General features: G+C 47.5%; 1 protein-coding gene across 3 annotated transcripts; it reads left to right on the top strand.

Annotated features, from left to right (window-relative positions):
* The first annotated feature begins 1,377 nt into the window (after nt 1-1,377).
* On the top strand, nt 1,378-16,763 carry LOC133375621 (Golgi-associated RAB2 interactor protein 4-like). Of its 3 annotated transcripts, none has more exons than XM_061607408.1 (9): nt 1,378-1,702; nt 1,802-2,069; nt 2,700-2,794; nt 4,785-4,825; nt 5,134-5,174; nt 7,839-8,914; nt 10,498-10,541; nt 10,657-10,754; nt 16,353-16,763. In XM_061607408.1, exons 1-9 carry the CDS (start codon nt 1,587-1,589, stop codon nt 16,623-16,625), a joined length of 2,052 nt encoding a protein of 683 aa, XP_061463392.1. In that variant the 5' UTR covers nt 1,378-1,586; the 3' UTR covers nt 16,626-16,763. The 3 variants fall into 3 exon arrangements, with proteins under 3 accessions (XP_061463392.1, XP_061463393.1, XP_061463391.1); XM_061607409.1 differs by having other exon boundaries at nt 2,697-2,794; nt 16,356-16,763; XM_061607407.1 differs by having other exon boundaries at nt 2,697-2,794.
* The last annotated feature ends 5,260 nt before the right edge of the window (nt 16,764-22,023 follow it).

Raw genomic sequence — 22,023 nt, 5'->3', positions numbered from 1 at the left:
TGCTGTTGTTGTTGGTGTTGTTGTTGTTAATTAGATTTATATCTCGCCCATCTGCCCAGCAGAAGCCCATTGAAACCATGTGACTTCTTCCCTCAAAGAATCCTGGGAACTGTGGTTTCTCCCGACCGAGCTACAAATTCCCAGAAAACTTTACAAACTGCAGTTTCCATTATGCTTTGCGGCGGCAGGCAAACCATTTCGCAATTATCGCTAAGAGCCATCCTGTTCCCATGTGCCTGCTGGCATGCCAGTTTGGGCCATTGTGTCTCCTTGTGTTTCTCTGCATGGAAGTGCTCATAAAGAGGCATGGGAGGGGGCAGATGGTTGCATCGACAACCGACTGCAGCAAATTGCCCCAGAAGGCCCTGCTTCTGACTTCTAGTTGAAAGGCTCAGGTAGTGGGTGATGGGAAAGGCTTCTATCCAACGGTGGCTGGAGCCCATTGGGACTGTTGGGGCAGAAAGGCAGGGAGCCCCAATGGGAGGTGGAACCAGAGCCAAAGACAGTCAGAGCCAACTCATTCTAGTTGTCTCAATCCTCCTCTTCCCGGCTGAGTTCAATGAGGGCAACACTCAGGAGACTAAGGGGGAGGAAGCTCAAAGGCAATGCCACCCCCTGGATTGCTTGCAAGTAAGAAGGCAGGGCAAGTGAGGGCTGACTGAAGGCAGACTAAGAGTCATCAATCATAGGGAGCTGCCTTAGTCTGAGTCTAAGTAAGTTGGCATATATTGCCACAAATAGCCTGATGCAAAAATAGTCTGGAAAGGCTGTTGGTTGAAAGGGTAAAGAAATGTAAGGTTTATTACCACTGGGGAATAAAATCATTCTGACAACAGACATACATGTGGCCATTGCAGAGCCAGGAGGAAGCAAAGCCTGAGGAAAAACAAACAAGGAATCAGTAAGGGGAAAATAGGTGGCCTTTCTGTCTATCGCCCCCTACTGGCTCAGGTTACTTGTTGTTGCAAGGGTTGGTGCTTTACTGCCAACAATACTGAGGAGGTTCAGTATTGCCTACTCTGACATGCAGCAGCTTTCCAGGGTTTTAGGCAGGGGCCTCTCCCAGCCCTGTCTGGAGATGCTGGGGATTGAACCTGGGCCAGTCTGCGTGCAAACCAAATGCTCTGCCACTGAGCTATGGCCATGCCGCTGTTGGTTGGGCAGTGGCCTATATGCCTTAAAGGAGCCACTTCTGTTGCTTCCACCAAAGCCCATATAGACAGCTGTTGCCAGGCAGAACAGACAGTGTTGGACTAAACCGACCTGTGGCCTATCCTGATATTAAGGCAGCTTCATGTGATTATATATGAGAGGGGGAAGAAACAAAGGCTTTGATGGTAGGCTGAAGACACTCTAGGCCTGAAGAGGCGTAGGAGCCACAGTGCAAGGAACAGCAAGGAAGGTCTACTGTCAGCCAGACCCTGCATTGCCCAAATGATTTCAGATGCTGTAGCTTGTTTGGGGCTCCTATTGCCACAGCTTTTGTTCCATTCTTAGCAGACTCCCCTCCCCTCTCCTCTCCTCTCCCGCAGGTAACCAAGAGGGGTGAATACGTTGGCATCCACAACCACCCCAATCTAATCACCATGGGTGTTTTAGCCAGCAGCCCATCTCTACTACTTCCTGACCTGATGATCATTGCCCGAGTAAAGAAAGGTGTCAAAACCACAAAGGCAATGGTGAAAGACCTGGAGATCACTCGGTGAGATTGGTGCAGTCCCCCATTCTGCCATCCCTCACTTTCCCGGGAAAACCCCACCACCTGGGAGGTTCCTAGGCTGAGTCCTTCCTTCCCTCACAGGTTGATCCCTCTACACCTGGTGGAGATTTTTGTGCATAACGTGAATGAGCGACAGCTGAAAGTAAAGTTGGCAACAGGGCGAAAATATTATCTGCAACTCTGTGCCCCCAAAGGGGATGAGAACGTCCTCTTTGAGCGCTGGATTCGCCTTGCTTACATGTTGCACGTGGCCAGCGGCAGGATCAGTGATCCAGTCAGCTTCGCCTCTAAGGAATCGGGGCTTCACACGATATGGAAGAGTGCTAGCTTGCGTGCTACATCTGAGAAGGTGAGTCTCATGAAGCAAAGCTACCCAAAAGCCTTCCTTCTTTGTCCTTTACCATATCCGCCTGCCATCATCACGCTGCTCAGTCTTACCCTAGCCCCTCCCCCACCTCTGGCATCCCAGCTTGTCAACAAGCCTGTGTGGAAGGATCTTCTATTTCACTTCTCCCAATTTCTCATTTTCCCAAGTTTTGCCCTTTAAAAAATTCTCATGAAAATTCATCAGCAGTTTGGTGTGATTTCCCCCCTAATTTCCCCCCTCCTTCTCTTTGTATGCAGTTTTGACTTATGAACACATTTTTGCAAGCAATTTCTCCCATTTTTGTATGTTATGTTCACTAATATATTCATTGTTATGCACACTTTCCCGTCAGATGCATTTTGATAAACACGGTCTGGTTGGACAACTGCATTGCCAAATTGGAATGAGTGCAAATGGCAATGGAGGGCTGTCTTTCAGTTCTTGTACTGTTTCAGAAATTGCCAGTTTGATTGATTTGCCTTTCAGTGTGAACAGAATCAAACTTCTCCCCCATCCCTACCCCAGACACATCCCCCGCCCTCTCGTCCCTCCCGGCCATCCTTACTAGACCATCCTTACACATCTGCATGACGTGCTGTGTTTCTCCAGCAGCCTTGGCTCCCAGCCATCACGGGTGCACAGTCCGCGGAAAAGCTGAAGGAGCAGCTACGTCAGGCCAGCTTGGCCAGGAGCATGTCAAGATCCACGTACGTACATGCTGTGCTTTGGGTTGAACAATCCTAAGCGTTGTCTTGTTTGAAAATAACGCAAAATAATTAATTTACTGTTGTTGGTTTTGGCAAAACATCATGCGGATATGAAGAGAAACAGAAAAGAGCAGGGTAACCCCTGAGAGATTAGTCTATTGAGGTAGTACTAGCCGGGGTCTACCCTGTTATGTAGCAACAACGCATCTCTTTTCCCTTCACCTTGCATCTCAGTGCAGCTGCACTGGAATGCAGAAGCAGCTGAATTTTCATTCATTCTCTTTGCACTGGCTAGCTATATTGGCTGTTTAGGGGGAGGGGGAGGAAGAGCTTGGGGGTTGCCTAGCAACCGCTCAGGTTCCCCCCCCATGGTTGGCCCAAAGCCAAGTGCTTTCCCCATATAGCCCAACAGTCCCTATTTACCAGGGATTGCCCTTTTTTCTTGGTTTCCTGGTCCTTGGGAAATCATTGTGCCTATTGGGGGGGCATTTTTAGTACAAATGGCTAATCATTCTTCAGGGTTCAGCTCCTTCCTTGGGGTTAAATGTCTAGGTGTATATATGTTTACGTACTGTGTCTCTGGTACACGTGAATATCTGGGCTCCTGCTGGGAGGAAGGGCAGGATATAAATCAAATAATAAAGAAATAAAATAAGCCATGGCCTCCCCCAAGACACCATGCAGGGCTCAGTCTCCCATTTCATACACTGCAGCCGCTGTATTTGGAGCTGTTGGTAATGCATTGTTAGACTACTAAGTTTGGCTCTGTAACTAAAAGAACAAACACCATTTGGCTTTCAAGTTGGTGGAGATTGGGATGGGGGGGGATTCGATCCATTTTGCATTTCAAGGTGAAGCTATCAAATTTGCACTTTCCGAAACAATATGAGAACCCAAATACAGCCCTCCTTCGAACTTTACACTTATCCAAATTTTGCCATGGAGTTCTCCAACCAAATAGTGTTTACATAAATTAGGGGGAAGTACACATAATAATTGATATATTAGTGAAAATGACATACAAAAACTTATTATATTAGGCAGATTTGCTTGCAAAAATGTGTACATTAGTAAAACTAGTATATAAAAATGTGTTATAAATTCATACCAAAATACTGATAAATTTTCATGAGGACTAAAAAGAAATTTACAAGTTCCTACAGATATGTGGAGAACAGAAGATGCCTACGATAAAAGAGCTACATTGGCTCCCAGTTTGCTTCCGTACAGTTCAAAGTGCTGGTTTTGACAGCCTTGAAAGCCTTAAATAGTTTGGGACCTAGGCATCTGCCTGCCTTCCCTTCATTAGTCATGTCCATTGCACAAGAGCCAGGGAAGAGGGCCTGTTCCAAGTGCCTACTATATCTGAAGCCTGATTGACGAACACTCGCAACAGAGCCTTCTCTGTTGTGGCCCCTAGACTATGGAATGCTCTCCCCTGTGAGGTAAGATCAGCTCCCTCTCTGCTGAAGACCCATCTTTTCATCCAAGCATTTGGTTAAAATTTTACTCTTTCATATTGATGTGTTTAAGAATTTTATGGATTTGTTTATGTATGGTTCTTATGGATTTGTTTATGGATTTGTTTATGTATGTTTTTATATTTTTATTCTGTATGGTTTTATGAATACTTTGTATTTTTAAATCTATGTAATCCACCTCAGGACCTACATTCTGTGTGAGAGGCGGACAACAAAAATATATTGTTGTTGTTGTTGTTACTGGAAAAATAAGAAATTGATAGATCCTTCCATTTCTAGGTGGCGGCCAGGCTACTCCAGCATAAATTAATTCACACATACAGAGGTGGAGACTGAATCTTGAACAATGTGTAATTGGAAGGGGAGGCCTTGTCAGCGACCTTTGCGATGGAACTAGGGGTGTTACAAATATATCCATGTTTCCACCTGTGAAATGAGAAATTGATTCCGCTCTGGCCAAACTGTGGCAGTTGTGTGGTCAAATTCTCATCCACGCCTTTCCATTTCAGGGAAAGTGACCTTGCTTCACAACACAGCATCCTCAAATCAGGTAAGGATGGAGGCACTGAAGGCAAGGCCATGCTCAGGTTAAACTTCAGCCCTGCTCCCTGATATGTCTGAGGTGGGCACAAGAACAGCCCTCCAGCCAAACATCTCAGCACGGTGCCCCCAGTCTTGAGATGCCAGGATGACACATCTTGGAGCCTTTTATATAGCGGAGTGTCTGAAGTAGCTGAGTGGGACAGCAGGGGTGCATCCCCCCTAGAACCAGGTGCCTGTCTCTACAGACCACTGACAGGACCCTTTGCAGCCTCCACAGCTTTCACTCCCTTCCTCCTTTCCTCTTTATTTCAAAAGGTTTTGCTTCTCAAGGATCAGTTGGAATCTCACCCCAAAAGGTAAGGAGACTGATCTTTTCCTTCTCCAGCTCTGTAGATCTTGTTATCTCCCAGAGAACCCAGTGGCTGGGCTTGGGATACCTTATGACACACAGGGCATTTCCCCAAGGTGCTAGTCCCTGTCAGCAATTTTCTTGACTTGCAATTTGGTTGACCTGTGTGGTCGGAAATGTGAGAAAGGGGGAGGGAAGGGATGCAGATTGAAGGCAGAATCGCAAGGGGGGGGTGGAACTGGTGATTCTAGAATGCCCATTTGTGAGGGGAGAAAGACATTTGACCCAGAAGGCAGAGAACAGGAGTGGAGGGACTTGCACAGGAAAGGTCTCAGGTACCATTCTTAAAATCAGAGATGTGGGCTTGTGAGCCTTCTTTATCTAGCATATTTCATTGCTCACTTTCAGCTTAACTACATATTACGTATTGACGCCTGGTTAATACCAATGTGTGTTTCCCCTGCACCTAGGATCTCCTGGTAACATGTCATTGGGAGGAGCATGAAGCGACATTCATCACATAAGCATCTCCTTGCTTCCCCTCAAGCAGCAGTCAATGAAGGAGAGCCAGCGGGCCAAGGAGAAATATAAGCACATTCCACTGCTTTCCCTTGCCAACTGCCCAGTACTAGGGGGTCTACAGGGGAAGATGTGGGTCAAATGATGCCCACGCATTTCCCTATAATGTGCACTTGGGCCTCAGCAAAGCCAGGAATCTTGGTTCTCAGTCTTTCAGCTCTACACCCAATAGAACAGGCCTGGCTAGCTGGCAGGCTTTAACCCCTCTCCCTTCTCAAAAAGAACCCTCAAGGTCCAAATATTTCCCTGCATTCCCTATTTTGATGAGCCCAGGGATGGGGAACTGCAAACCTCTGCAGCCTTTCGATCTGTCCTGTAGACTGTCCTCCTTGGCCTCATTCCTTCTCCTGTCTTCCGCTGGCCACATGCCCGCTGCTGTCCTTATTGGCTTCCAAAGCATCCCCTGCCCCTCACCTTTCCCATCTGAAAGGGGAAGGAGGGAGTGCGCTTTGTCAGGAGTTGACACCTCAAGTCACTAGCTACTCATTTCTTCTTGTTCCCAAAATGCAATTTATTTATTTAGAAGCATTGAGAACATCTGTCCTTAGATCACATCTGCATCTTATGCTTAGGTTATTTCTACACAACTTAGGGCACTTCTAGATAGGGGCTTCATATTGTAAATGATTTTTCAGTTATTTCAAACTGGTTATTGGCAACAGTTTTTTTTTTAATTTAGCAGATTTTCCCCAGAAAGGGTGAGTCTGAATTAAATAGGGAAGAAAGACAGGCTGGCAAGTTGATACCAATGACATTGTATGGACATTGCCGAAAATATTGCATGAATGAAGAACACCCATCCCACAATAAACATTTGGAAGCACTCAACTAGCCATTCCTTTTTCTCTGGGAATTATGGTTGTGTGTGAAGGGGCTGGGGTAATCAGAATTCTCAGCACCTTCAGCAAACTACAGTTCCCAGGGTTCTTTGAGGACAGCTGTGACAGTTACATACTTATAAATTCCATTGCCTTTCCTCTCTGTGGAAAGCCAGAGGCTGAAAGGAGAGCCAAGTTTCATCACAAGAAATCAAATGCCGTCCATGTTCTGGATTCCATATTTGAAAAATACTTTTATTATACTAACCAAAATATCAAAAAATAGTATGCAAGTTTTTGAGTTGTCCAGAACACAACACAGACTTAGGGGCTCATCTACACGGCGATTTAGTGTGTGTGTGGTGCTGCTTGCATCCCCTTGTAATTTGCATGGTTCACATGATGTTGCAGGCAAGCAGAAGTTATCACACAGTTTTCCTCTTTCAATCCGTATTAATCCAATCCGCTGATAATGTGAAGAGGAAAAACCATCTCAGCTGTGCTGCGCTCCTCCTTGTAGGTGCTTTGCTTCAATGTTTTTTAGTGGGTGGGCTCTCTTATGCCCCATCTCCTGCTTCCTCTCTCTCTGCCACCTGCAAAAGCTGCCCCAGCTGCTGCCTATTTTGCCTTTCACTTACTCCCCAGTCTGCCTTTCACTCAGGCTTGACAATGGAGAAGGGGAGGGGGTCTAATCAGTTTAATTTTTTCTTGTCAATTGCATACCAAGGCACTCTCCCAGCTTCAGCCTTGAACTGGAGGGAGTAAACATCTAAAATTAGAGGGCAGGGCTGCAAGGAAACAGCAACACTAATCCTTCCCAGAGGAATGCCTACTTTTGTGAATGGAAAACAGCAGATTGGAAGCAACCATTGAGCAAAAATGTAGACCTTGAAAATCTATTACGACTGTAAAAGCAGCATCTTTAGTACGAAGTTAGGCTCCCGTGTGAATAAGCCCTAAATGATAAACCAAGAGATGGGGGAAGAGGTGGGGGTCCATGTTCTGTATTGCAGTAGTAAAATTCTTTGATTCCCTGTCCCCATTGTCTAGTGGAGTCTCCCACCAAAGCAGTGGGCAGAGCTCTGGGACCACCAGTCATCAGAATCCTAGCCCTTCTGCCTTCCTGTATGAGTTCAGAGCTCTAGTTCATTGAGAAGTGGGTGGGCCAAGCTTTCTTTGGAAGCAATGCTATGGTAATTGCATTTATCTTTCATTGATTTCTGGGAATCCATTCCCCATATATGCCAGGATATTTTACCCTTCTTCCTTTATAGGAATACACTTCCAGAGAACAGTCTCAGTCTTCTGCTCCCAAGTTGATGAGCAAGAGTGCAACTAAGCAGTCACCAGGATCCCAGGTTGGCCTTTCCGGATTCCGCAGACCTTCCGAATCACAGAAGCAATCCATGCTTAAGCAGGTTTCTCCTCACTCCTTCCCACGATCTCGAGCTTCAGTGGGAGCAGGACCTTCTCAGCCATTTGCCGTGTCTGAGGCAGCACGTCCCTCCATTCCTAGAACATCATTAGAATGTGAACCTGAACCTGTGAAACTACAAAGGAGCAAAAAATCCAGATCTTTGGTACAAACCCTAGCCACTACACTCTCACAAGAGGACAGCTCCGAGACACACAAGGAGAAGGAGTCTGCTGCCAAATCTCTGGACAGAAGTCCTGGCCCATCAAAGCCAGTCACACCTTCATCACGACAAGGAAGAAAAGGCCCAGCTTCCCAGAGCCCTTCCACAAAGCAGAGTCGGCCTGCATCCGGAGGTGTTTCAACAAAAGCACCAGCAGCCAGTCCGGCCCCCAAATCCCGTGCCTTAGAGGCGGCAGGTCCGTCAGATGCATATGATGTTTCAGTGGCTGCTGGACCTTCTGAAGTGGGTGCCAAGTCAATGGCAGCTGGCCCATCCAGACCAACCAGTCAGCCAGCTCAAATGACTTCTGAGAAACCTGCAGCCGCAGTTGCTCCTTCTGAGCCAGGGAGTCGGGGCCAGGAAAGTGCCGCACATTCACAGACAACAAATGTGAAATCCAAGGAGCCTAGCAAGGCACAGAGTAGCAGGCCACAGACGTCTTTAAGCCGCTCCCCAAAGAAGGGGCGCTCCACTTCTTGGAGCCCATCACGGAAGGAAAAGAAGTCTGGGCTACAAGTCCACAGGACAACAGCATCAGTAGCAGTGGGGCCTTTTCAACAAGGCTGGAAGACTGTGGGTGTGGGGCCCTCCATGGTGGTTGGCCTGATTACAAGCAGGCCCCAGAGCGGAGCACTGGGAACAGATAAAGAAAGTAAAGATCTAGCCAAGCAGATCCAGCCAAACAGTGCTGCAGGGAAACAGGAACCCCCCAGGTATGCTGGCTGGGAGAACCAAGTGGCAGATGTTCAGGGTGAGAAGTACAGTCTCAGCAATTTGGGTTGGGCAAGATAAGAGAACCAGCTGCCTGGTGCGCTTCCTTTGAAGCCCAGCTGAACAAAGGCAAGCAGATCTGTTAGCATCTCTGGGATAAAATGCTCAAATGAGTGAAGAAGACAAGAATGTCATATTCTGTGGGGTGTGAAGTGATCGACTATAACCTTGTCAACCAATAGCTCCAAATGAGATGGTGGGAGCCTAATTTATACATTACCACAGTTTTGTGTAAATTGTTTATCTACAGTCCAGCTCCACACCACTTTGCTTGGATAGAATGAGTGCCAGGAACCTTTGGCCCTCCAGATGTTGCTGAACTACCATGGGCATTGGCCATGCTAGGTTGAGCTGATGGGAGTTGTAGCTCAGCAACATCTGGAGGGCCAAAGATTCCCCACATCTGGGATAGAAGAACTCATGCGGGGAAATGAAGCAATTCCTTCCCATGCCAGCACCACCCTTTCAAGGAAGCTTGTATGGAAATGAACCACATAATTTCCCCCATCCATGTCGTTCCTCCATCCGGACAGAAGGGCTGTGTGGGAGAAGCAGCTCTCATGTTGCTGGGCTGGAGAGTTAGCAGTTCCTGGGCTGAGGAACACCAACTAAAATTCTCTCACTTGGCTACTGGCTCAGGAGGAATAGGGCTCCTCCCATAGCTGTGATTTTGGACCTGTGCAACTCAGGTCCATCCCTAGGTATTATGGGAAATATACAGTTCTGCAAGTTTTAGCTGCAAAGTATGCATATTGCTCTCCTGAACTGCCTAGATATCAAACTAGAGTTAGTGGGCATGTTGTGCTTAGTCCTCCTGCATGTTCTTATTTTTTAAAAATGTTGCTCCCAAAGCACTAACCCCAGAGTCAGGTTAAGAAATCTTGAGTATGAAATCTCAAAAGGTGGAAAATGTAATGCATTTGGGCTTTTTAACTGTTCACCTGAGCCCTTTTCAAATGTTATTTTGTTGTTATATGCCTTCAAGTCGATTACGACTTATGGTGACCCTATGAATCAGTGACCTCCAGTGGCATCTGCTATAAACCACCCTGTTCAGATCAAACGTTATACAATGCTAAATTAACGACAGGGGTGCGGGAGACGAGCTTTGTAACCTATGCATGTTCATTAGAATCTGTGAGAGAACCTCACATATGCAGCTGTCCATGTAGGAGGCCCTCTCTTCCTATGATCACAAATCCTGCGCATGCGAGGGTTCTCTAACAAAGACACATTGTGGCAGCCTACTGCCATAATGTCCCCCATGTTCATGCATTCCTGTTATGTATAACTGCTGACTCCATTAGTTAAGCATGCCATCATATTTTTTTCTAACTGCTGCATCCATGAGACCTAGAAACATACTTCTTCCATTTAAAACATTTGATTCCTGGGATTCCAGGCAGGGCCAGGAAGTGGTCTCGGGTACTATTATGAACCTTGGAATAACAATAAAAATCATTAGCTGTGTTTTTATTCTGAACTCCTTTAACAAATTAGACTAACTGAACTTGTATCTAAACAGGAGCCAGAAGTCCAAGAACAAACTGAAAAAGGCTCTGAGTTCAGGTAGGAAGAAATGCCAATTAGATGGCCTATATGAATGCTTGATTCCCATATCCCCCACCACCATGCCCCTGGCTGGAAGCCATGTCGCTGGCTAATTGCTCCATTTGCTTTGCAGCTCGACAAAGAAGCAGCCTTACTTTTGTAACCATCTATAGTGTCCTGTCCTCATCTATGCAGAAACTGAAACTGTCAAAAAGCAGGGAAGATTCTAAGGTACTGGGGCAGAGCAAGGGTGCGGTTTGAATGAAACATTTTGTGAGTCAGAGATGCTCTTCTGGTGCATCTGATTGTCATATGCTTCCCTGTTCCTCAAATAAGATGGCAGGTGTGAGGTCAATAGGGTGATCTTCTCTACTCACTATTCACAACTACAGCTGGTTCATAATTGCATGTACATCATTATTTATTTATTTATTTATTTATTCAATTTATTAGTCGCCCCTCTGGCTGGTTGTCCAGCCACTCTGGGCGACGTACAAGATAAAAAACAATACATTAAAACGTTAAAATTTAAAACCATAACAGTAAAAACCTAACCCAAAAGCCTGCCTGAAGAGCCAGGTCTTCAAGGCCCGGCGGAAGCTCATCATAGAAGGGGCATGGTGGAGATCATTTGGGAGAGAGTTCCACAGGGTGGGGGCCACTATTGAAAAAGCCCTCTCTCTAGTCCTCACCAGTCTAGCTGTTTTAACTGGTGGGATCGAGAGAAGGTCTTCTGAGGCTGATCTTGTTGAGCGGCATCCCTGACGATGCTGGAGGCGCTCCTTCAGATAGACTGGGCTAAAACATGGACACTGAAATTACTGGATGGACACTGAAATTACTGGACTTAACAGGACTATTGAAGATGGAAGATGGAACTAATAGGGATAATGGAATAATGGCTATTGAAATTATTGGACCTAACAGATTCTGATGAGATGGATTAATCGAAATGTTTATTTGGACTATGGTTATGACAATAAGATTATTATAATTATTAACGAGATGGATTAATTGACATGTTTATTTGGAGAAAAATTGACAGATATATTTCTTAAAGAATTGAAACCTCTCTTTGACTTTTTGTGGAAAGAATAAAGTAATGTTTATGAGATTTGATGATTAATTAAGATAACTACTGGAGGAAAGTGATTTTATAATATGATTTAAGAGACAGGATTGTTATATATTGTAGACCTATAACTGATTTGATATGTGACAAATGGGAAGTCAACATTTTATTTTTTTTGTTTAATCATTTTTGTTTTGTTTTTTGTCTTTGAATGTTTTATGATTTTGTTTTCTATGTTTTATGAAAATTTGAATAAAAATTATTGTAAAAAAACAAACAAACAAAAAAAAACAGATAGACTGGGCTAAAACCGTGTAGGGTTTTAAAGGTCAAAACCAACACCTTGAATTGGGCCCGGTAAACAACCGGTAGCCAGTGCAACTCCTTCAGCACTGGAGTGATGTGATCTTGCTGGTGGCTGCCTTTAATCAGACGTGCCGCCGCATTCTGTACCAGTTGCAGCTTCCGGACTGTTTTCAAGGGTAACCCCACGTACAGCGCATTACAGTAGTCTAGGCGAGAGGTGACCAGGGCATGTACCACCGGTGGGAGCAGATGGTTGGGAAGGTAGGGGCGCAGCCTCCGTATCAGATGGAGTTGATACGGCGCCGCCCGGCTCACAGCCGAGACTTGAGCCTCCATGGACAGCTGGGAGTCAAGAATGACCCCCAGGCTGCGGACCTGGTCTTTCAGGGGCAATCGTACCCCATTGAGCACCAGGTCCACATCCCTCAGCCTTCCCTTGTCTCCCACAATCAGTACCTCGGTTTTGTCAGGGTTCAGCTTCAGCTTATTCCTTCCCATCCAGCCACTCACCGACTCCAGGCACTTGGACAGGTTTTCTACAGCCAACCTCGGTGAAGATTTAAATGAGAGATAGAGCTGCTTGTCATCCGCATACTGATGACATTGCAGCCCAAATCTCCTGATGATTGCCCCCAGCGGCTTTATATAGATGTTGAACAGCATCGGGGAGAGGATGGAACCCTGTGGCAACCCACAAGTGAGAGGCCAAGGATCCGAGACCTCATCCTCCAATACCACTCTTTGGTACCTACCAGAGAGGAAGGAATGGAACCACTGCAATACAGTGCCCCCCATGCCTAACCTCTCCAGGCGGTCCAAGAGGATAACGTGGTCAATGGTATCGAAAGCTGCTGAGAGATCAAGGAGGACAAGGAAGGTGCATTCGCCCCTATCCCACGCCCTCCTCATATCATCTACCAAGGCGACCAAGGCTGTTTCAGTCCCATGTCCAGGCCTGAAGCCCGATTGAAATGGATCCAGATAATCCGCTTCCTCCAAGTGCGCTTGCAACTGCTTTGCCACCACCCGCTCAACCGCCTTGCCTAAGAATGGCAAATTTGAGACTGGGCGAAAGTTGTTCAGATCTTGGGGATCCAAGGAGGGCTTCTTTAAGATTGGTTTTATTACTGCCTCCTTGAGCGCTGATGGCATTACTCCCTCTTCGAGAGATGTATTTACCACCATCTTGATCCCCTCACCCAGTCTATCTTTGCAGCTCATAATGAGCCACGATGGGCAAGGATCGAGTAAGCAAGTGGTTGGCTTTAAGGTTGAAAGCACCTTGTCCACTTCATCAGATGGAAGAAGCTGGAACCGATCCCACACCACCAGAGCACCACTGGTCACCTCTGGCTCGCTCACTGTGTCCACAGCGCACGGAATAGCACTCTTAATACGATCGATTTTCTCCGCAAAGTGTTTAGCAAACTCGTCACAGGAGGTCTTAGCATGTTCCATTGGTTCCGGAGCAACTGGACCGACCAGGCTCCAGACCACTTGGAACAGTCTCCTGGGACAGCACTCTGCAGATGCAATAGAGGCACCATAAAAATCTTTTTTTGCTGCCCTTATTGCCACATGATAGGCTGCCACAGCCACTCTAACATGTGTCCGATCATCGTCAGAGCGAGATTTCCGCCACCGGCGCTCTAGCCGTCTCACCTCCCGCCTCAGAATTCGCAACCGTGGGGTGAACCACGGTGCCATCTGAGCTCTATTCAGGGGGAGAGGGCGTTTCGGAGCCACCCAGTCTAATGCCCCGGCGATTGCGGCATTCCACCCCTCCACCAGGGTCTCAGCCGAGTGGCTGTGTGCATGCTCCAGAGAGTCCCCAAGCGCATTCAGGAATCCATCAGGATCCATCAGACGCCTGGGGCGGACCATCTTAATAGGTCCTCCACCCCCCCGGAGGGTTTGAGGCACCGAAAAGTCCATCCTCACCAAGTAGTGGTCTGACCATGACAAGGGGGTGATGGATGTACCCCCAATTTTCAGATCACTCCCCTCCTCTCCCGAGACAAACACAAGGTTGAGTGCATGACCGGCTACATGGGTGGGCCCCATTGTAATAAGGTGCAGCTCCCAGGAAGCCATGGTTTCCATGAAGTCCCGAGGCGCCCCAGTAAGGATGGCCTATGAATGTACATTGAAGTCCCCCAATACCAGCAGGTTTGGGGACTGTACACGCACAGCCGAGACCACCTCCAGCACCTCGGCCAGGGAGTCCGTCGTGCAGCGGGGTGGACGGTACACGAGCAGAATCCCTAGACTGCCCTAATAATTACCTGATTATTAGATCTTGAAATGTCTTGGCTTCCATCAAAGAACCCACATTTTAGCATGTGTTTTTAAATTGCTTTTTTAAAAAATGTGTTTTTAAATTTGTATTTGTTTTTAATGTTTTTAATTGTTGTAAACCGCCCAGAGAGCTTCAGCTATGGGGCAATATACAAATGAAATAAATAAATGGGAACAGTAGTTTAAGGGAACTGACCTCACAGACCTACAATTCCCATTACCCTTAAATAATTATCTATATCTACAATTGCCATCACCTGTAACAAACTACAGTTCCCAGGATTCTCCATTAAAGTGTTACAAGAGTGCTTTAAATGTATTATGTTGATGTGACATCAGTGCTTGATGGATGACATCAGAATGTGTGTTTGAGATGACAGTGGGCAATGTAGACATTCTATCATTGGTGTTTGATCTATGATAGCCCCTACACATGTGCAATCCTTTACTTGATGGTTCATATATGAACCAGCTCATAGTGCAGAATTCTTCTATGCCTCAAGGATGCCTTCTTTCTTCTAGAAGTTTCTTTCTGCATTTCTGCACCATGGTAGCTCCAATGGAGACTTGCCCTAAGGTGATGCTTTTCAGGCCCCCTCCCAAAACCACATTCCAATTCCTTACTCAGTCTATTACTCCGTTTATAGACACATATCTGTTCATGCAAATGTACACCTATTCTTACACCTAACAACATGCAAATACACAAACCCCAGCAAGGTTTGAGAAAGAATTCAGTTCCAAGCCTCAGCTAGGGTATATGTGAAGAAATAAGATAAGAGAGCCTCTGAGCATATGTGGAATCCTTTTTGCCACTAACCTCACCAGTTTGGGATTCATTAGCCAGCATGATTTGTGGGTCAAAGGGCAGGTTTGAGTCCTAGGATTTCTTTACCCTTTCTTTCCAAATTTAAACCCTGCCCAGTGGTGTCAAGGATTGTCACTGCATAATACAAATTAAGACCTTGTGCTTGAATTTTGGACAGCCCTATCAGAAGGGAGAGGCAGTCTCATAGGGGTGCTCAAAAGGGAGGAAAGGACTAATTTATGTTGTGAAGATTGCCCAATCCATTCTGACCAATGCTCTTTCTTAGGGGCAAAGGGTCTTTCTGTGTATTATTCTTGTACACCCTTGAACACAACACCCTCAAGAATATACTTTCAAACATTTAGCAAGTGTACTAGAATAAGACGCATTAAAACCCTTTGCTCCTGAAGAAGACCTTTGGTCAAAAAGGATTGGGCAGTCATCACCACAAAACAAATTACTACTTTTAAAGCACCAAGTTGAGGCTTACCTCATCTCATGCTCTAGTGCAGTATTTCTCAAATAGTGGGCCTCGACCCACCAGTGGGCCTAGGGCCACTTTCAGGTGGGCTTCAGTGCCACAGGCTGACTAGTGCCTCTTCACTTGTCTGCCCTGCACCCTAGACATGCCACATAGCCTTTTGGTTGGACCAATGCCAGAAATGTAAAGGTAGCTGGGAGACAGAGAAGTTGTGGAGAACAGAAGGGAAAAAAGGCCTCTCTCCGCAGAAGGAAAAAGACATGAGTGGAACATGAACAGGCAGGAGGGATGAAAGAAACTGGCAGTTGGGTGTGTGTGGATAAGGTACATGTTAAGTGGAAGAAGAAATTACAGGAGATGGGTAAAAATACTTTGAGAGGCATGGGGGGATGGGATGGCATGGAGAAAATATTAAAAATATAAAAGAAAAAGCCCTTTAAAGCCACTGAACTGCAAATTCTGAGTGAAACAGGGAGGCTGTCACAGTAGCTCGAGCAAATACCTGTACTTAGGAAAGCAGAGCTATGGAACTCCCTGCCACAAGGAAAACACTGTGGCAAAGAATTTAGCAATTTTTCAAGATGGTTTAGAGATCAATAGAAAATGATATCAGTAATTGCCAGCTGATTATACCAAACTTCATCTGCCACAAGTCTCTGACTGGTTCTGCCCCTGCACCACCATTTTGTGACTGGTGGGCTTCAGTAATTTTCAGTCACCTCAAGTGGGCCCTGGGGGTGGAATGTTTGAGAACCTCTGCTCCATTTTTTTAATGCTGTCCCCCCCACCAAGTTTTCTCCTGCCTCTCCTATAGCCGCCCATCTCTTTTTCCCCACTCTCTTCTCTCTCTTTGCTCTTCCACAGCAGGTGGCTGTCAAACCTTCCAAACGTGTAACAATCTCAGGCGTGATTGGCCCATCAGGGAAAAGTGTCCCGGATGAGAAGAAGGAGGAAGAAGAGGCAGGAAATCCTGAGCTCCACACAGTTGACAATCTGAGGATGGATGCAGGCTCCAGTGCAGCAGCTATGATGGAGACACATACAGACCGCCCACCCCCACAGTCCCACGCTTCAATGGGAGAAGGAGCCCCTGAGGCAGAGTCCTGCAGTTGGGGGTGGCAACTCAGAAGCAGCTGAATTCTCAAGGCCAGGCAGCCAGATCATTGCCAGGGAGCCTGGTGTGGCAAACGTGACTTCCCAGAAGTCTGACCAGATCAAGGATGTGGGACAGCCCAGCACTCCCCGCCTGGAGGATCAAGATTAGGGTTGCCAGGTCTCCGGTTTCCTGCCGGAGTCTCAGGGGTAAAGGGGCCGTCTCCGGCCTCCGGCTATACTTCATTTAAAAAGGTGGATCTCCGGTTTTTCAGCGGCCCCCTCAGCCACGCATGCGTGATTGACACACGCATACGTTGGGCTGTGGCTGGCCGCCTTCCCGCCCTTTCTCAGTCAGCCGGGGACTGCAGACACAGGAGGACGAAGCGGCTGCCAGCAGGTGCCTCAAGAAGACTCGAGCTGCCGCCGTCATTGCATGGAAGCTGCCTTGGCACTGGGTCGACAAGCCGAACGGAGTTCAACGAGGGTAAGTGCGGGAGAAGGAGAAGGGCACGCACATATACACAAGAGCCTTCCCCATCCCGAAAGCAGGCAGGGGCTCCCGGCCACTTCCCTCTGCCTGCTGCCGAGCGGCCTGCCAGCTCCGGAAAGGACGGACGGCCGCTTCACCCCTCATGCTGTGGGGAACCGGCTCCGGGGCTAAGAAGGAGCCGGCTGGCCGGCCTCCACTCCTGCTGAGGCTGGCAGGCCGCTCGGCAGCGGGCAGGGGCTGCTGCTGGGGGGGGGGTCCCTTCAGGAAAGGTGAGGGGCAGGCTCCGTCCTCCTCCCCGAGGCTGGCAACGGCCGAGGCGCCTCTCCCAAACCTAAGCCTCCACCCCGCCGCCCGCTCTTCCCCTCCTGGGCGCGCCGGGCCTCCGCCTTCTCCTCGGCCCAAAAAAGCAGGGTGGGCGGGCATGTGCCTTCTGCCGCGTGGGCTGGCGAGGCCGAGGTTGGCGCTCGGCAACCCGGAACTCTGCGCGAAAGGCAGCCGGCGCTTGAAGCCGGTCGCAGGTGAGAGGAGGAGGAGAAGGACCGCCTTGGGCCTGTCAGCCGTTTTCCGGGAGGGAAGTGGCCGGCAGCCCCTGCCTGCTTTCGGGATGGGGAAGGCTCTTGTGTATATGTGCGTGCCCTTCTCCTTCTCCCGCACTTAGCCTCGTTGAACTCCTTTCGGCTTGTCGACCCAGTGCCAAGGCAGCTTCCATGCAATGACGGCGGCAGCTCGAGTCTTTTTGAGGCACCTGCTGGCAGCCGCTTCGTCCTCCTGTGTCTGCAGTCCCCGGCTGACTGAGAAAGGGCGGGAAGGCGGCCAGCCACAGCCCAACGTATGCGTGTGTCAATCACGCATGCGTGGCTGAGGGGGCCGCTGAAAAGCCGGAGATCCACCTTTTTAAATGAAGTATAGCCGGAGGCCGGAGACGGCCCCTTTTTCCCTGAGACTCCGGCAGGCTGGCCACTGTGAGAACAGGATGCTGGACTAGATGGGCCTTTGGTCTGATCCAGTGGGCTGTGCTTGTGCCCTTAAAGATGCATGAAGTGGATTCCCCTGAACTGGCTTCTCTTGGTTGATCCTCCCCTTTTCAGAATTTGATTTTTTTTAAAAATACAGTTGAATGAAATAGTTATGGATTTGTTTCTCTCCTACTGCCAGTGTTTAATAAAGTGTTAAAAGAAAAATACAAAGCTATGAGACTTTTGTTAACCAAGAGCGCAGGAAGCTGCCTTAGGCCGACACAGACCAATGATCCGTCTAGCCTCTATTGTTTACATTGATTGGTGGAGATTCTTCCGCATTTCAGGCAAGGGTCTCTCGCTACTGGGAAACAGAGATGCAGGGATTGAACCTGGGACCTTTACCATGCAGCATAGCTGCTCTGCCACTGAGCTATGCCTGAGCTTGGAAAAGTTACTTTTTTGAACTACAACTCCCATCAGCCCAATCCAGTGGCCATGCTGGCTGGGGCTGATGGGAGTTGTAGTTCAAAAACAGTAACTTTGCCAAGCTCTGGCTATGGCCTTTCCCCTCAAAATACAGGCCTATGAAAGTGACTTACACTGTGTCAGACTCTCCATCCATCTAGCTCGATGCTGTTTACACTAGCCAGCCGTGTCTTTTGGGCAGGGGTCTCCCAGTCCCATCTGGAGATGCCATTGTAGATTGAAGCTGGGACCACTGAGAGTCATCCCTCCCCCCCAAAATGGGTGGCCCCCAACCTTGCATGGAGAAACCTAGGTCCTTTTTCCATGCAACGCCTGTCTAACACTTGCAGTTAGACATGAAATTACTTCACATGCATTAGTCTATTGTTACAAGAGCCTTTTGAGATTTGGGCCACATTCACAAACATACATACACACACACACACACACACACAATGGACTGCCTTCAAGTCAATCCTGACTTATGGCAACCCTATGAATAGGGATTTCATGGTAAGCGGTATTCAGAGGTGGTTTACCATTGCCTTCCTCTGAGGCTGAGAGGCAGTGACTGGCCCAAGGTCACCCAGTAAGCTTCATGGCTATGTGGGGATTCGAACCTGGTCTCCCAGGTCGTAGTCCAACACCTTAACCACTACGCCACACAGGCTGTCCGGCCACATTCACACTGTACATTTATTCCACTATTATTCCACTTTAAACAGTCATGGTTTCCCCCAAAGAATCCTGGGAAGTGTAGTTTGTGAAGGGTGCTGAGAGTTCCTAGGAGACCCCTATTCTCACACAGCTACAATTCCCCAAGTAGTTTTTTTCCAGAGAACTCTGGGAATTGCCGGCCTGTAAGGGGACTATGGCTTTCCCAACAACTCTCAGTATCCTTCACAAACTACACTTCCCAGAATTCTTTGGGGGAAACCATGACTGTTTAAAATGGAATAATAGTGGAATAAATGTACAGTGTGAATGTGGCCTTGGTCAGAATTAATAACCCCTTCAAATCTAGGAGTGTGGCTGAGAGAAGGTGTGTTTCTGGTTCGGGCGGGAATTAAACATGTGGGAATTGCTCACACCTCGGCAAGAGTCAAACAATACAGTCATCCTCACTATACATATTGTTATGACCATGGGGGGGGTTGGAAGGGATGATTTCTATGGGTCACCTTTCCAGCCTCCGATTTGGAAGCCTTGGAATGAGGAACTTTCTGCTGGTCAAATGAGTCTTTTGTTAACCAAGTAGATTGGCCAAGTAAGATAATGGGCCGATCAGTTGCCTAGCAACGGTGAATGGGCCAGGAAGACCCCTTTTTGTCATTTTAAACTCTGCAGGAGAGCCTCCCCCCCTCTCCTGGCAGCTAGCAGAGGTGTGCTGGTAGTTTTAAGTGTGTTCTAGAGAATGGCTGGGGCTGCAGGCACGCAGAGAGGCTGGCTCTCTGCATCATGGCTATAGGATGCCCCGTACCCAGATGGAAAAGCTGGATATTGGACTGCTGCTGCATTGAACCCCTCCATCCTTAAGCTCAGGTTGGAATGTGTGTAAATAAATAAACCATATTTCATAAAGACAGCGCAGTCTCCGCTGACCTTCTTCCCAGAGGAAACCAAACCCTGGAGAGACGCAGGGACTCCCGTCATGGCTTCCCCCAAAGGATCCTGGGTAATGTTGTTTCTGAAGGGTGCTGTTCGGAGAACCCTATTCCCCTCACAGAGCCACAGTCATCAGAATTCCCTGGGAAGAGGAACTGATTGTTAAACAACCCTGGCAATCATAGCTCTCTGAGGGGAATAGCGGCCTTCTCACGACTCTCAGCATCCTTAACAAACTACAGTTCCCACGATTCTTTGGGGGAAGCCATGACTGTTTAAAGTGACATGATACTGCTTTAAATGTAAGGTGTGACTGGGGCCTCTGCCTGCCTGCTTTCTTAGTTACAACCAGCCCAGGGGGATGGTGATGGCTGTCATCTTCTCCTTCTCCTTAGCCTTAGAACCTAGCAGGGAGGAGGATGGAGACAAAGCTAGAATCAGCCAGTTCTCCCTGCCTTCTGCTTCATCATCAGTCCCAATGAGCACCAGTCACCAGTGGTTCCCATTCCTCAATGCAGGCACAACCTTGCTTTCTCCTGCCTGCCTTTTAAAAGAAGCTAACCACTGCAAACTGAAAGCACTTTAAAGCATGAATGGGGAAGCTATGGCCCTAGGTGTTGATTGATGCACTACAGCTCCCATCGTTGATGGCTGTTGGTCCTGTTGGCTGGGGCTGATGGGAAGTGGGAGTCCAACAATGTCATCTGGAAGCTGGTGGCTTCCCCATGCTTTCTTTAAAAGGTGCAAAAATGACTGCGCTGATTGGCCCTTGTGTGCATCTTCCCAAAACAATTCTGGGGAGGTCATGGCAACTGGTAAAAATCAGTACAAGCAAGATTAGAATTGCACTTCCTATATTGTAACGAGAGGCAATAACTGTAGCCAAGAGTATAAATTTGAGCAAAGGTTCAGATTTGTTTCAAAATGCTTCTAAAATGTTATATGTCAGTCTTGCATCATGTGCCTTTGAGCGTGTGCAGTTTCCCTTAGCGGCGTTTTCATAGGCTGCCTTTCTCGCATGCACGTTTAGGATTGCAGAGAGATTAGCTCAGAGGTCGAAAGGTACGACTTCCCGCATTGGACACCTCACATTAATGTTTATTTATTTATTTTTCAAGAGAAGAAAAAGAAATCTAGCAGGACAATCAGGGTTGTGTCGCTTCCTCCATCTGTGCAGACAGATAACTGGAATCGATTTACAGTGCCTTTCCCACCCCAAGCGCCGGGCTCGCAGCTGTGAATTAGAGTCCTTAGATGGCGAGCGCTGGTTTGCTCTTTCTCACCCTTCTCGCCACCCGTTGCTTCCGCGTCTCTTTTTGATAGCGATTGGTGGAGACGAAAGTCACAATAGACTTACCAAAGTAGTAGATAAGCAATTCTACGATTTGGAGACGATACTTCCTGGTTACGTTTTCCCCTTTTTTTTGCTTGCTGGGTAAAAGTGGCCGCTGCAGCCTTTTAAAATATTGCGTTTTATGTTGTTGTAACCCATCCTGGGATCTTATGTTGAAGGGGTTGTTGTTGTTATGTGCTTTCAAGTCGATTACAACTTATGACGACTCTATGAATCAGTGACCTCCAAGAGCATCTATTATAAACCACCCTGTTCAGCTCTTTTAAGTTCAGGTCTGTGGCTTTCTTTAGGGAATCAATCCATCTCTTGTTTGGTCTTCCTTTTTCCTACTCCCTTCTGTTTTTCCCAGCATTATTATTTTTTGTAATGAATCATGTCTTCTCATGATATGTTCAAAGTATGATAACCTCAGTTTCATCATTTTAGCTTCTAGTGACAGTTCTGATTTAATTTGTTCTAACACCATTGGTCTTTTTCGCGGTCCATGGTACTCGCAAAGCTCTAACGAAGTACTCACAATGGGACAATCCGGAGTTTCTAGTGTGCTTGTGTGGTGTCACTCTAATT

Source organism: Rhineura floridana, chromosome 1, assembly GCF_030035675.1.
Source record: "Rhineura floridana isolate rRhiFlo1 chromosome 1, rRhiFlo1.hap2, whole genome shotgun sequence".
Classification (NCBI taxonomy): domain Eukaryota; kingdom Metazoa; phylum Chordata; class Lepidosauria; order Squamata; family Rhineuridae; genus Rhineura; species Rhineura floridana.
Note: the sequence above shows the minus strand (reverse complement) of the source record. Positions and strands in the feature narration are given on the sequence as shown.